The 16813-nt window shown below is 32.1% G+C and overlaps 1 protein-coding gene across 7 annotated transcripts in view; it reads right to left on the reverse strand.

Annotated features, from left to right (window-relative positions):
- ADGRL3 (adhesion G protein-coupled receptor L3) overlaps positions 1-16813 on the reverse strand; it is a 966635-nt gene that overhangs the window by 370569 nt on the left and 579253 nt on the right. For 5 of the 7 annotated variants that reach the window (XM_074229354.1, XM_074229351.1, XM_074229347.1 and 2 more), the window contains 2 exons: positions 4462-4476; positions 1647-2447 (listed from right to left, as the gene is read on the reverse strand). In XM_074229354.1, coding sequence (XP_074085455.1) covers positions 1647-2447; positions 4462-4476 — 816 coding nt within the window. The remainder of the gene's footprint in view (positions 1-1646; positions 2448-4461; positions 4477-16813) is intronic. The other 2 variants (XM_074229353.1, XM_074229350.1) reach the window with 1 other exon arrangement.

The raw sequence follows: 16813 nt of genomic DNA on the forward strand, positions 1-16813 counted from the left end.
ATGACTTCTAAAATACAATAAATTTAGAAGAAGAGAACCATAAATCTGCAAAGTCTTCATAGATGAAATGGAAGTATTGCTTTATTCCTCATGGGTATTAAAAGACTTTCAGGAGGGTTGGAGACATTTATCCACTTCCACATGAATAGTATTGTCCACTTTTCACTGTAACCAATTGAACTAGAAATTAGCCATGTGTGAAGTATCCAGAAATATCCCTTTAGCAAATAACAAAATGGAAACTGCCTTTGCTACTATTATATCCCTGATTTTCACTAGCCCCAATGGCTAATTTGCTGGCACGATTGCCACTCTCCTTTATATTTCTTCATCACCTACAAATATTTTTTAACTCTTTTTTTATTTTTTGTAAGGTAATAGGGTTAAGTGACTTGCCCAAGGTCACACAGCTAGGTAATTATTAAGTGTCTGAGGTCGGATTTGAACTCAAGTCTTCCTGACTCCAGGGCCAGTGCTCTATCCACTGTACTACCTAGCTGCCCCACTTAAAAATATTTTTAAAATATTTGCAATGACCTCCCTGATCTACAATAAACTTTGTAAATTCTATTTATGTAAGAATAAACCATTCATGAATAAGAAAGAATAAAAGGGGGAAGCAATGGGAAGGAAATGTAAGTTGACAATGTTTTAAAAAACTGAAAAAGAAAAAAAAATATCATTCTGTGATCCAAAAATCAAAGGTAAAACAATCACAAAACCTACATAATAACAGAATGGAAATGTTTAATCTATCCCAGACTTGTTTATAGGCTGATATTTATTTGCATTATTCTTTTTTTAAAAAAAACAGATGAAATTCAAATTATCTATACTTATGAAATATATGCACTTGAACATATAATACTTTTTTTGAAATCTGATATAGACCTATAGCATGAAATCCTCAATGGGATTAGAAAGGTTAGTATTCTATTCAATTGAGCATTTCTTCAGAATCTACCATGTACAAGAGATTATAATAGGTGCTTGGTATAGTAACAAAACAATGTCTGCAATAATTAACTCATATTTGTATAATGTTTTATAACTTTTCAAATATTTTCCTCAAATCTATGAGACTGTTATATATATATATATATATATATATATATATGTATATATTCCATATTATAGATGAAGAAAGTGAAGTACAGAGAGTTTTAGTGACTGGACCATTAATTTCATAGTAAAAAATTGGAAACTAAGCCTTTCAGCAATATCTTCATATTTTAGGTCAGTATTCTTCATTGGAATACTAGATTAGAATATTTATTCTGAATCAAGATAACTTTCACTTGCAAGGAGCATGCTACATAATAGGCATTGATTGTACACAAAGAAGGATCATTATATGTCATGAGGCTACAATATGGTAAAAAATATGAGACCACTAAAGCATCAAATCACATAAACTGATCAACAATTCCAAATGTAGCATAGAAAATATTCTCTTGGTACCTAACAAAGTCAGATGGAAGTCATTTATAAGTCATTCTTTGTTCTTTACAATATATTCTTACATACAGAAATTAACAGCAATATTTCAGAGTTGAGTTGTCAGATTCAAATTCCAAATGACCTGTAAATCTGCATCCCATATACATTTTTGAAATTGAAAAAGCAATGCCCAAAGGCAGACTCACCTGATCTGCTGTCCAAAGGTCCAAAATCCAAAGAATACTTCACAACATGATAATTGTTCCACACATAAAGTAGGTTGTCCCGAGGGTTATAATCCACAGCAGCTATGTACTGGTATGAGTTTGGAAAGGGTACGTCCACCAAACTATCTTTACTTTGGTCCGTGTTGTAAATATAGTCTATCTTATTCCCGGTAGCTTCATTGTCATCATCTTCATATACAGATTTGACCACATACAAAATTCCACAAATCATAAATGCATTGGAAGCTGACCTTTTATCATAGGCTGTATCCCATGTTCCTTCAATCCTTAAAGTATAAGGGTTCAATTGGCTAATGACAATTTTACCATTGTTCTGTTCTGTTGCATAGATGACCCATAGCCCGTTCTCATCTACTGCCAGGTCTATGTCAGACTTGCCTCCCCACCGGTAAGGGGATGTGTCATGGTAATTGGCATTAGCTATGATAGCCTCCCCACTCTTTATTCTAGTCCGCAAATCGAATTTAACTATATTTCTTGTGCGTTCCTTGTTGAAGAACAAAGCTCCATCATAGACTACAAATCCTGTGCCATCTACCCGGTGAGGGAGCTTATAAGTTGTTGTTGGCCTTCCAGCAATAAAATCATCCTTGGATGAATACTCTGTGAGGGTATCTGTTCTGTAAGGAGTCCAGGGCATGTAATAAATCTTGTCTGAAGCCTGAAGGGGATCCTTGCACCATGCCCCAGACTGGTGATCAGACTCAAACAAATGCTCGCTCTGGTATACGCCTTTAAGTAGTCCAGGACAAAGAAAAACTGTCAGGAGGAAAAGTTAAAAAAGGATAAATGCAATTAGTTTCTGAACATTGGCATGTATTCTTATATCTCATCATTTTGGAATTCAATACTAGTGACACCCACTAAAAAGCTATAGGAAATATAAATGACTTCTTTACCTGCTATACCTCCTGAAGCAGGAAATGATTTTCCTCATTTATTTTGTCTTTTTGAAATACTTTTACTTCACTTTGGTCATTGTATTTAAATCTGTATAGTAACTGTACTTACTTGCATCATTCCTCTTTGCATCCATGCAATTCCAATGTTTTAATGTATACGTATATGTAGTTTGTATCTGCACCCATGTGTACATACATGTTCTTTTTAGTATGTTAATTAGTAAAAAAGATAATTCCTCAGAACATTTTCATGCATCCAAAAAAAACCCACTGAAGAATTTCCTGTGAAATTTCAATAAAAGACCCATCCTTATAGCCCAAGTGATATTAACAATTTAATAGGTATCATTAAGAAGCAAAAGACAATCCCTTAGTCATTCACAAAAATGCTTAAAAGTAGAGTCTGAGAATAGAGACCACCAATTCAGCTAGCAAAAAGGACTCCCAAAGCTGCAGTAGTGCACACAGAGCATGCAATCCACACAATTAAATAATGCGTGATGGATGGGTACTGAAAGGAGAAAGAGAAGGCAGGAAAGAAAAGAAGGAAGAAAGTAATAAGGAAAGAAGAAAAAGGTGGGAAGTTCATTGAAAGGAACCCAAGATCTAGATTTTAATCAGTTAAAAATGTCCTGTTAAATATAGTAGTATTTGAATTTAAAAGCATGTACCTTCTAATGTTATATGACAGGAGCATAAAAGAATAGTATCATTTGCTTTGGTCTTTTGCTGCTCAAACTTCAGAGTGGAATTGGTCAGCAATTAGCTGACACTTAGGTTTTAGTATGATTCAATAGACACTAGTTGGTTTAACTGTTTCAAGGCTGCTTAAAAATTGGTGAAAAGAACATGTATTGAAAAAGAATCATATATTCTTCTTATGCTTTTTGAAATATAGAATTGAATTAGGTAGGCTAATTAAGTCATCTCAACAATTCGAATGACAATTTAGTATATTATGGGCTATATTCTCCCCTTGACCCAAACTTGATAGAGACATTAGTGATAAGCTCATTAGCAGAAATCATAAGCAAACAAATGCAAGAAGATAGACAAAGAATGTTGTTAGGTTTTGAAATGTAAAACAAAAGCTTTTTTCCCCCCTCCAGAATATAAAAGGGGAGCCAGGGGGAGAAATTGGCCATGAGTTCTTCTAAAGAAAAGAAATATCTAAAACCTTGCTTTTTTTTGTGTATGATTTAAAGCATTTCACCATTGAGAGCTAATCACTGAGTTCATTTTTTTTATTTGCTTCTGTTAAAATGGCTTGTAATGTTCTTTCTTTTTTATTGTTACAAATATGATCTTCGAGAACATCATTTCTGTTTGGGTTCCAGGCCTTTATTATATGTAAACCAATAGGCCTTGATTATGGTAGGCATTTTAGTGTGTTTCAGAAGAGTCCTCCTTCTCCCTCCCACCAACAAATAAGCAAGGACAGGGAAAGGGTATACAGCAAAACAAAACTAAGACAAATAATCTAGGATTTTATCTATCTATATATATGTATGTGTGCATATGTATATGTACACATACATATACATATATATATATATATATATATATACACACAGACACTAATATAATCACTATCTGTCACCAACTATAGAGAGAAAGCAAAATACCTTTCTAGCAAATAATGAGAATAAAATAAAACTTCTTTAAAATTTTTTAGGATAAAGGGATTAAACTGCCACTAATTAAACTTAATGATCTATTTAAAGAAGTTGAGCAGCAGAGGGACTAAATAAGCTTTCATAAAATAGGTAAAAATTAATGACAAAGATATTTAAACTATATGTTAAACTGTTATATAACTTAGCCTAAAATAAGAAATATATATATATAATTTATGAAAGGTATTTAATTACCTTTTTGTTCCACTTCTATTGGAGAGAGAGAAGTAAAGAGAGAAAGAAGAAAAGAGAATAGATTAATGGTACGGTATTGGCTAGGCACCTTTTATCTTTACCTCTTTCAAATTTAAAGGAAATATTAATTTACTTCATTCATATGTAATTCATAGGACATTAATTTGTTAAAATGCATTGTTCTAATTCAAGATTGATTTAAAATAAATATCTTACATAATCTTTGAATTAAAAAACTGAAAAATAAGACAAAATTAATCAAACTAAGAGAATAAGTGCAACAGCATACCAGTTTAGAGAAAAGGGATATACAATATTCATAACAGGAATGTCAATATTTCTATTTGTAAGGTTAACTCAGGTACTGTAGCAAAAGGTTTTCCAGTAATTTAGCTATCCCACTTATCATATACTGTAGAATACAAGACTGTTCAAATGAACGGTCTTTCCTACATCCATCTCAGGAATTGATCAACTCAGCAAAACCTCTAATTTGAAACTAATTTTCCAGGACAAAAGAGTAGTTTTATATGACCTAATACACTTTTGAGATAGATATGCAGTAAGACTACATTTAGGCATTAAATGAAAGGAACTGAAAACTCTACTATACTATCTTTTGCACCCATGCAATACCCTATGCACACTTAAATATCATATGCTATATGGAAAATAATTATTTTCTTTAATAGAAAAAATCTATAATCATTATGTGGGTGTCAACATTGATATAATCATATTGGTCTAATCTTATTTAACTTAGATATTATCTTAATGTGAAGCATTGAATCAATTCTAAATATCTAGACTTTATAGTTATAGATTATTACTATTTAGATTAATCAACAAGAATGTAATAAGCATTTACCAGATACCTTCGATTATGCTAAGCTCCAGGGCAAGAATAATATCTGACCTTAAAACATTCACATTCTAATTGGACAGTAACATATAAATAACTAGGTAAATATAATTATATACAGTGTATGAAAGGAGAAAGTATTAGCAGCTTGGTTGGTGGTGGAGTAGGGTTGGAAAAGGCTATTACAGAAAGTCAATTTGAACTAAGTCTTGAAGGAAATCAAGGTTATTTAAATGGAAGAGCATTCAAGTCAGCTAGTTCACAGGCCCAAAGACAGGAATTGACTATCAAGTACAAAGAACACCAAGTCAACCCAATGTATCATGAATTGTGGGGGGGCGGGTTACGTATAAGAAACCAAACTAATGGAAATGCTTGGACTCATGTATATGATAATATTTATCTGAGTTCAAAGCAAGTTGAGGCAAATTATGGAGGAATAGTGATATAATCACTGCACTATCTCCATATATAAAGAAATTTCCTGTCCCTTTAAAAGAGGTCTTTGTCTTCACGAGAACAAAATAGTTACAGTCATAAAACATAACAGATACAATAATTAGAATCAAAAAATTAAAACCAAAGCCTTAAGTCACTTAAAAATGATTATGATATACTTAATAATTAAAGTTAATATGAATGAACACTAGGCAAAAAAATTCTTTTTAAACAACAATCTTTACAATGTAAGTCAACTGCTTGGATGTGGGAGATGGAAGAGGACTTGGCTTTAGGGGGACCTGAACCACAGGCAAATGAGTTCCTTAAAATAATGTACAATTATATTTGACAATTATATCTGCCCCAACCCAATCTCTTTTCGTTCATGAACTTGAAGAAGTACACGACATTTCTCCATGAAGCATAGAAGGGACTTCAAACCACCAACAAACTAAGATATAAAGAAGTACCTTGAAAAAATATGTACATAATGGCATAATAGTTATGATTCTTTAGACTTCTTCCAAGTAACTAATCATAGAAATTCCTCAGTGTCATACTTAGTGTTATAGTTGAATGATAGCCTAGACTATCATCATTTATTGCTGCTACATCTTCATGGACAACCCACAGTGCGCAATGGACAGAATATATGTTTCCATATTTCTCAGTCAGAAGCTTAAATCAAACAGATACCCTGTATATGTTGACTTGAAAACTTTTAGACTTGAGCTGATACAAACTGTGCTATTGCTAGAAGAAATAGTTGAGCTGTTAGTCCTTTTCTGACAACCCTTTACAAAAGTCTTAACACAGCTTAAACCTCACCCGTTACTCAAGACGTCATTGAGGGAATAAGAACTAGGATGGCAGTTTCTCAGGTGTTACTTCACAGGGGAATGTACTGAGGAAATTAAGAGTATCTCTGTAGCCTGCTAGGAATATGTGGAAGTCAAATATAGGAGAAAGCACTTGTAGGCTACATGTATATTTTCAAAGGTTCAATTCTTTGAAGACTTATATGAAATCAAGTATGAAGAACCAGGGGAATCAGTTACACAATGAGAGTAATAATGTGAATGAAAATGTACTAGATAGCAAAATTCTCATTATTAGAGTAACCAATGATAATTTTAGAACACTAAGGGTAAAGCATACCTTATGCATTTTAGCAGAAGGATGATGGACTACAGATGCAGAATAAAACATGCATTATCATACCTGTCCTATATATGTGTATGTATGTGTGTGTGTGTGTGTGTGTGTATTTTTTGCTTAACTCTACTTATTACAAGGGAACATTCTGTTGGAGGCACAAGGTTGTCACTTAGGAGATGTAGGAACTTAAAAAATATCAACAAAACATTTATTTATTTTAAACTACATTCCCTGTGTTGTATACCATAAACTTTAAGACTTCATGATGACACAAGGAGCTTACTTTTTTTTTTTTTTTTAGGTTTTTGCAAGGCAATTGGGTTAAGTGGCTTGCCCATGGCCACACAGCTAGGTAATTGTTTAGTGTCTGATGCCAGATTTGAATTCAAGTACTCCTGACTCCAGGGCCGATGCTCTATCCATTACGCCACCTAGCTGCCCCAAAGGAACTTACTCTTAAAGTTAATACCTACATCATAAAGAGTTAACATTCTTACCATTATATCTGTGCATTTATAAAAATTAACATTAAAACATTTCATTCCAAACTCCTCTAGGAATTTTGCAGCCCAGGCAACTATTTTCCAACTTCACCATTTCTGATGATAGTTATTTAAATTCTGAGTTTCATGCATACCCATAGAAATACAACCTTTTCCTTTAAAAAATCTATCTCCTAGAACATTAATCTTGAAATCAATCAATCAACATGATTTCATTAAGCACTTATTATTTATGCCAGGCACTACCCTTGGTACTAAGGTTACAAAGACAAAAGTGAAACATACCCTAACCCCAAGGAGCAAACAATCTGATGGAAGAAGACATACAGGAAGGGATGTGTTGATAAATCTTTAACAAGTGACTCCATGAAAAATAAAGCATGATACATTATTAAGTCTAATGTGAATCAATTACATTTTCGTCACTTTTTTGTGTCTATATAATGAACAAAAACAATAAATCATGTTCTGATTTGCAGCATTTGTTGATTCCTGAGATGTAAATGTTGTCACTGAAATTTTAAAAGTTGGTAATACTGAGTTAGTATGAATTGGTTCCAGCTCGTACATACTTCACTAGGTAAGAATATACAAAATTGAAACCAGATAATACCATATTTGCATTGAGAGAGACAGAGAGAGAGAGAGAGAGAGAGAGAGAGAGTCTGTGTGTGCACGCATGTGTGTGTGTGTGTGTGTATGTGCATGCATGCAATGGTGTGGTAAAGGAGTGTATTCTTCCTAATATCAAGAAATATTGACTGAAATAGTAGGTTAAAAAAAGAAATACCAATATTTTAGCTCTTCTCACTTTGGAAAATCTTTTTGTATTTTTAAGGATATTTTTCATTTTTTCAAAATTTTTCCATTAATATATTATTCCATTTATGATTCTAATGAAAATTTACATTAATGTCATTGGTCTTGGTCTTAATTCATGGAGCATGGACAAATGCTGTATAGTTCAAGAAAGACATGCCACTATAATAGTTCTTGGTTAATAAGGATTAAGATTTATTGGGCAACTTTGCTTTGGGGAAAATTGCACTATTCTTGTCCATGTTATGATTAGCTGCAGCCCATTCATCATATTATTGGCTGTCTTCAAAACCAAAGTGAACTGATCCAATAAATTTAAACCAAAACACCCATAAACAATAATTCTTGAGAGAGGGTAAGGGGGGAAAAGAGAGGAAAAAGGCAAAACATATATCCTATATTTCAAATAACCTTGCTAATATTTATGATTTGCTAATAGTTGCTCTATCAATTTAGTGGGATTATTGATAAATATTTCTGATTTAAAAACAAGGCCTTAAAAATTAACCAGAATTTATATAGCTAGAATCATATGTCCAACATATGTCTTAAATTACTCACCAAGGTGATGTTAATATTAGTTATCTGACCTCCAAAAAGAATTGGAGACAGTTGAGCATGGAGTAACAAGTCATAAGACCTATATTCAAAATTCAATATTTCAAGTAATCAGGTGCTAAACCACCTAATTTATCTGAATCTTGGTTTCTTCATAGTAAAAGGAGGAACTAGTTGAACTAATTGACCTGGTATGTCCCTGTCCACTTTGATTCTATTTCTCTACAGTCACAGCAAGTTCAGTTCTCATGGTTCTCCAGGCTTAATGATATATATTAACTATTGCATTAATAAGTACTACCTGATTAAATCTGGAGCTTCTGTTCATACACTTACTAGTGATATGACCTTGGGCAAATCACTTAATCTTTTTACTTTGATTTCTTCAACTATAAACTAGAGAAATGTAGCACCTACTTAAAGTGTTGTTAAGAGGATCAAATGAGATAATATTTGCTAAATACTTAACAAAGTGCCTGGTAAGCTCTGTATAAATGTTTATTACCTTCTCTTATGCTGACTTTCCCCCCCTCTTCTTGATTAGAAAATAAAGAGATTGAAGCAAGAGGGAGTAGAAAGGTCCATTTTATATTTAATCCTAAAATGTTCCTAAAATGGATATTATCCAAAGGACATGTTATTGTTTCTAGAAATAAGATATCATTAGTTCTATCCAAGTCCCTATCATATGCATTACTTTGAATTGCATTCTTTAATTATAAATTGCATGGTTCAGAGAACACATGCATGTATTGGAAAAGTTTTTCAAATTGCATTGCAAATTATAGAGAGTGTTAACTGCCAAAAATACCTTTTTCTTCATTAAATTAGATTTGGGAAACTTTTGCTTTAATAATGTTAATATGATTTTAAAAATTTCCTCATACAAACTTCAAGAAATATACTTCTATTCTGTCAACAACTTAAACATTATCAAAAATTCAGATATGAGGAGTATCTTTCTCTCTTTCACACATACACACACACACAAGTACACACCATACACACAAACACAGATCCCCTTTATTTCCATTCAAACATTTGTCCATACAAGCTGAGTTAATTTTCAATTACTGGTAAAATGATGCAAAACAGTGATTTTAAGTCACACAAAATATCAAATAGATCAGAAATCTCTTATTAACAATGAATTTATAAGCTTGTATGCCCACACCTTACACATATATATATATGTGTATATATATATATATATATATATATATACACACACACACACACACACACACACACACACACACATATATATATATGTATATAGCTCTTTAACGAAGAAACAGTCATCAAGGAAAATAAGACTAATACCATAGCCTCAGTAATTCTCTCCCCACCCCCAACCCCAAGTTAAATCTCCTAGGTTTTCTTGTTTTTCACTGCTACAGAACCTTTTGTTGCCTGCAAAGCCATTGTTCAAACTTCTTTTATACTGGTATTTTTCCTTTTGTATCTCTACTAGTGTCTTAGTACATTTTGAAAAAAGTAGTATCAAATTAAAACTTTTTAAAATGAATATAAGTACATATATTCCTAATGTTTCCTTAATATTGAGGACAATAATATCTCTCTACAACATCTTTTGGTACCTGAGGTAAACTCAGAACTTGAATGACAATTATGATAAATTTATCTTGCATAATCATACTTTGTATCCTGTGTGCATTTCAAACCTGGGATATTAAAATACCTCCTTCTACTAGATGTGGATTTACATATAGATTTTTAGACAAGCAAGTCTATTCCCTAGAATTTAGTGCAGTGCCTAGGCCACAGTAGGCATTTTCATTGATTGTTATAAATGTTAACTGATTGATTTTTTTGGCACATTAAAGAATAATTCTTTAGATAAATAAATCTCAGAAAAAATAAAGTTTTTCCACACAAAACTCCTCAGCTGATAATTATTTGAGGTTAAATTACTCTCCATTGTGAAGATTTTAATGTCATACACATATGTCAAATCAGCAAGGTTAAAAATCAGATTTTCACAAAATTAAACTATAAAGACATTTTTGATAATCTTCATTCAAAATCTGGTTATTTTGAGATTATGCCAAGGAGGGAGAGGTCAATTTGCATTTTTCTACCTAGTCTCATTCAAATATAGTATTTATTTCTAACTGGTTGTGATCTCATTATATGAAAGGGAAAAATAAATTCTATCCTAGGAAAAAATAACATCTTTAAGTAATCTCAATTGGATTAGGAACTAAATTAAAGCATAAATGAAAATAAGCGATAACATTAAACCAATTAACTGTTATGTATTTAGTGTCACTAAGTTCTTGCACTATTCCTAAGTACTTTAATGATGAAAAGAAGCATATAAAAACATAGTACTTGTTTTCAATAAAGTTAGGGAGAGATTTGTTTAAATGAAATGAAAGAAAACAACAATATAACTAGTCTCCAATTTATTTACTTTTTTAAAACTCTAAATGTTATTTTACCATAGTAGAGACATCAATTGTCTGTTGATTTTCAGGATAGCCTTTATGAATTAAATTAAATATTAAAATTAAATTAAAATGATATTTATTGAATTATAAGAAATAATTATTGTGATGCAAATTTGGAACACAATCAGTAGTCCTATCTCTGAAATTAATTCATAGTAAATTGTAAATGGGATGGGGATTTGACCTATGAATTCATTGAAACAGGGAGCTGCCAATGAAGAAACTCTCTCTACCAATGGTGATCAGCAACTTCTTTGAAACTTGATATCTTACAGAGCTGCTTGAGACATTGAGAGGATAAATGATTTGCCTAAGAGTCACATACTATAGGTGACATAGATAAAATGTATCAACAATTAATATTTAAAAAACCCAAATTATTGATATCGATAACTGAAAATAATTCTAGGGTTATGTGACAATTTACCTTTCCCTCCATCTAGTACCTTTACCTGTCCCTCTGTCTTAACTATTCATTCAGTGACATCGCCTCTTTGAGGAGTCAACAACCCTACCCTCACATGAGCCTCTGCCTCTTCCTTAATTCAATTCCTTATTTCTTCACATCTGAGGCATCAGGGATTGGCAAGAGTGATTCAAAGGGTTTATAGAGGGAGTTTTTTGGGGGGTTTCTACAAGTCCAAGCTTGGCAGGACTCCTAGATAGCTTGTTGTCTTTCCAACCCATGTGTTGCTGTAAAAGGGTAGGAAATGGTATGAAAGTGACATACATTTTCTGTGTCTACTGTGGCAGTTCATGTACTCCTTTTTCTTAGTCTGTGTTTCCAAAATTCCTGATTCTCCAAAGGTTCATATTGATCAGCAGAGGTTCCTATTTCCTAGAGTTCCACTCTGTTCTCCAGAAATTTTAGAAGTAAAGATGCTTAGGACTTAGAATACCCTTTATGGACCTTCACTGATTTCTTCCAGGTGAAGGATAGGGTAGCACAGAAAGAGGCTGAAAAAATCATTTACAATATTGACTACACACACACACACACACACACACACACACAACCAATTGAGATGCCAAATTTTCCAGAAACACTAGATCCTGAATTAGCAGGAGGTCCTGAATGTATCAAGGACAAAACTTGCACCCCCTTCCCCGCTAAGCTGGCATAATTTGTTTGCACTATCAGCTGAACTCCTCCTGTAAACTTGGGAGTTTAGACAAGAGTCAGTTGCCAGTCAGTCTGCATTAGACTGGGAAACTGCTTGTGCAGGTGGGAACAGACCATTCCATCTTCATAGGCTAGCAGTTCCAAAGGTAAATTAATGATGCTTTTGCCCTCTTAATTATTCATGATTTCTCCTATCCTGTACTTCCATTTAGGTGGAGATTTCTGTTTCTCTTCCTATCTTTGTTGAATTTAATACATATGCAAACTTCTTTTTGGATCATGAACTCTCCCTGACTTTCGGTTCCACATGCACATTAATTTCTCTTGTAATAAATCTAGTTGCAACATGATGGCTCATAAATTTGTGATATTGTTTTTGGCTAACAGGTAACAGCATTTTTTTTACTATTTGTTACACATTAACAAATATTTCATTTGGGAAAGAAGGTCTTGGAGTATAAGTCAATGGAAGGCCACATGATTGCAACTACATATTATAGAGTGCCACATATAGTTGTGCCATATACATATATATATATATATATAAAATATATATATAATTCATTAACATATTCATTAACATATATCTCTATGTGCATATATAATGTGTTTATAAAACATACAAATTATTTTATCTATATATGTGAGTTTGTATATTAGAACATTATATAATTCATTTTATATAACATCATGGAGTATATAATATATAGATAATCAAATAAAGATCACTAATATAGCAATACATATTAATATGAATGCTATTTTACAATATGTATTATAAGGGATATTGTATTTTATATACATATTCCTATTTGTTTGTTTATTCATGTTTATCATATTTATTCATTTTTATATACATGTCTTTCACTTTTAAAAAGAGAGTATTGTTAACTAGAGACTTAAAGTGCTAAATAAATTTAATATAATGGAAATGATCAGAAGAATGTTCATAGAGGAAGTAAAGAAGTTTCATCAAGGAAGTAAACTTGATCTGAGTCTATAAGAACTGAGAAACTTTAAAGAAAAGCAAAGTAAATTAAAATGGAAAACCACACACGAAGAAACAAAGCTTAACTAACACATGTACATCAGATTTCACTAAACAGCAGAAACAACATTCATGAAATTCATCTTTTGGTCCTGCTAATTCTTCTTATTGTAAAGTAAATCCTTTCCATTTCTTCCATTCTACATTTAACAAGACAATAGAAAAACACTTAAAAAGCTTCCTCTCCATGATGCTCATTAATATTTTAATATATTGCATATCAAAAAACCTGACAGACATCTGTCTCTTTCAGCAAATGAAGTGCTAATCCTTTATTTAATAAGAGACAAAAGTAATCTCTGAGGCTCAGTTTTTAAATTATGTTTTTCAAATAATACCCATGCATCAGTGAATAAAAGTGCTACTCAAGCACCTTGTATTACAATGGCTTCATATGATGTGTTTCCAAAATTATCACCTCTTAATGAATTTCACACTGAAGTGTGTAGATTGAAAATGTCAATAATTCATAAATGCTTTCACCAACCACATTCTAATTTAAGCACTTAAATTTAATATATACGGATATTGTAAAAACTAAGGCTAGCTTTTTATGAGTAATTTATATTAGCTTTCCATTCATTTGATGGATTTGTAAAAACCTTCCAAACTGTTCATTTAGATTTTCTTTAGGAAACTATGCTATTAGTCGACTCTTTTGAGAATCTGTATAACATGGTGAAAATATCAATTTTTAAGTTATTACTAGTAATAGTAAAGTAAATATTATACTCGATTTATCAAAGATACTTCTTTCTTTTGTGCCCCCCCACCCCATCATTGGTCAGTCCTATGTAGTACAAGATGGTGTTTAATGCTATGAAATTAAAGTGATGTGAAATAATGGCATGTGTGCTTTCTGTGTACATATATAGCTAAGTTTTATATGTCTACTTGGAAATTATTGGCAATGTCCTGAAGAATGGGAAAAAATAATGATAAGAAAAACTGAGAAGGAAAACGGGTACATCTATCTAACTAATATCCTTTCCTCTGGATGATATATCTACCGACACAAGGAAATAGCCTACTCTTGCCCCATTATTTTCCATTTCTACAGTCTATCCATTCTTTCATTCTATATATGCAACAAAACTATCGATATATATCAATTTTCATATATACATATATATACAATAAATACATTATACTTATACTTAATGCCAGGTTCATAGCATTTTAGAGCTGGGGGGGAGAGAGTTAGAAAGCTTATAGTATAGGAATTCTTAATCATTGGTTCATGGATAGGATTTCAAGGGGCCTGCGAACCTGGATGGAAAAAAAAATACATCTTTATTTTCACTAATCTCTAGATGAAGCTTCACTTTGCCCTCAATTATGATTGTAGGCAATAAAACATTCCGAAAATGGATTCATGATTTCACAAAAGGCATGCATGATACAAAGTCAAGAACCCTTGATCTAGTAAAAATGCTCATTTTATGGATGAAGAAACCAAGACCATGAGTGATTACATGTCTTGACTAAAGTTATAAATATAGATGAAAAAGCAAGAAGAGAGACCAAGTCTCTCACTAACTGTCTAAATTATTTTTAAAATCAAAAATGATGATGATGTCATATCTACATATAAGTTATTTTAGCATGCTTTTATTATGTTATCTTATAGCTTCTGATGATAAACAAGGCAGTTATTATTATCTCAATTTTACAGATGAGGAAACTAAAGGTTGGTAAAATTAAATGAAGGGTACAAAATCAGAGAGTTAGTTGGTGGTAGAGTAGAGTCAAGAAGGAAATTAGTTGCCAAATTTCTATTCAAGTAATCTTTACATGTTATTTAATTAACATTACCTAGAATTCAAAATTTCAAATAGCAAATATTCTCAGGAAGGATAATATGCAGATTACAATAAGTGGGAGAGAGGGAGACAGAGAGAAAGTCAATTACATTTATTAAATACCATTCTTTCAAATGTTCCTTCCAATGTGGAATGAGAAACACTAACCAAGCAGTCAAAAGTATGTCTTGCTATTAGAGTTTAACAGATCATTTAACTCACAATTCTGATTTATAGACAGTGAAAATGGCATATTTAATTCTCCAGGCTACTTAAATAAGTAATACAAATGTAATGCTTGATTGGAGGGAGAAAATACATGAATATAAAAATACAAACTTATTTTTCAAAAAGCAATCCTATCATTTAATCCTGGTTTTGACACTTGACTCCCTCTCTAACTTTGATTAAGCTCTTTGCTCTTTCAGCTCCCCATCTGTGAAATAGGAGTAATAATATTCCCTACTACTCACAGAATATACTCAAAGGATCATATAATTTAGAGTTGCAAAGGTCCTTATAGAATCTCTGATCCAAAACCAACCTTTTACATTTGAGTAGACAGAGGTCTTCAGAAGTTAAATGACTTGGTGGAGGTCACAGAGTCAATATTTAAACTCAGATCTTCGAATAAGTCCTCGGTCTAATTTTCATGACCTTCCCACAACACCTACCTATTTCACTTCATCACCATACCAATATAGAAACTTTCTACTATATTAATCAAACCTGTTCAGCTCATTATCCGCACCCCCAAACATACTACACATATTCCCAACTTGATTCTTTAACCTCAGTGCTTAGCAAATAATAAATGTTTACTGACTGGGGTGATTAGGTGGTGCAGTGGATAGAGCACCAGCCTTGGAGTCAGGAGCACCTAGGTTCAAATCTGACCTCAGACACTTAATAATTACCTAGTCATGTGGCCTTGGGCAAGCCACTTAACCCCAATGCTTTGAAAAAAAAATCTAAAAAAATAAAAAAATAAAAAATAAATAAATGTTTACTGAGTTCTAGTCTCTTTATCTGGAATGCATTCCTTTCCCAGTCCTGCACTACAACTACTGTTTTGTCCTTTAAAGCTTACTTCTCTGTAACTTTCTTTAATCATTGCAGATGACAGTAAATTATTCCATTTAAATTCTATGGCATTTATTATAAAAATACATGATAGTATATTCCATGTTATACCATCTAGCATAATAACTTCAACAAATTTTATGATATTATTTACTTTTTCTGTAGTCATGTTATTTCCATAGGAATACAAAGTCATAAAATTTTAAAGATGTTCATAAAAAATTGGTAGGTACCTTAGAAATCATCTGTACAAATTCTTCATTTGCTAGAAAAGAAGGCAAAGGTCCCAAGGAAGTAAATAATTGACCTAAGATCACTCAACTAGTTCAAAGGAAAACTGCAACTTAAACCTAGATCTCTTGACTCTTTGTTTAAGCATTTCATGACTCTTATGCATAGTCAGCTGAAATTAAATAAAATGTCAACTAATTAGACAAAAAATCAAGGTTTGGTCTACAAAATGATAATAATATGCCATAAT

The sequence above is a fragment of the Macrotis lagotis genome, chromosome 3, assembly GCF_037893015.1.
Source record: "Macrotis lagotis isolate mMagLag1 chromosome 3, bilby.v1.9.chrom.fasta, whole genome shotgun sequence".
Classification (NCBI taxonomy): domain Eukaryota; kingdom Metazoa; phylum Chordata; class Mammalia; order Peramelemorphia; family Peramelidae; genus Macrotis; species Macrotis lagotis.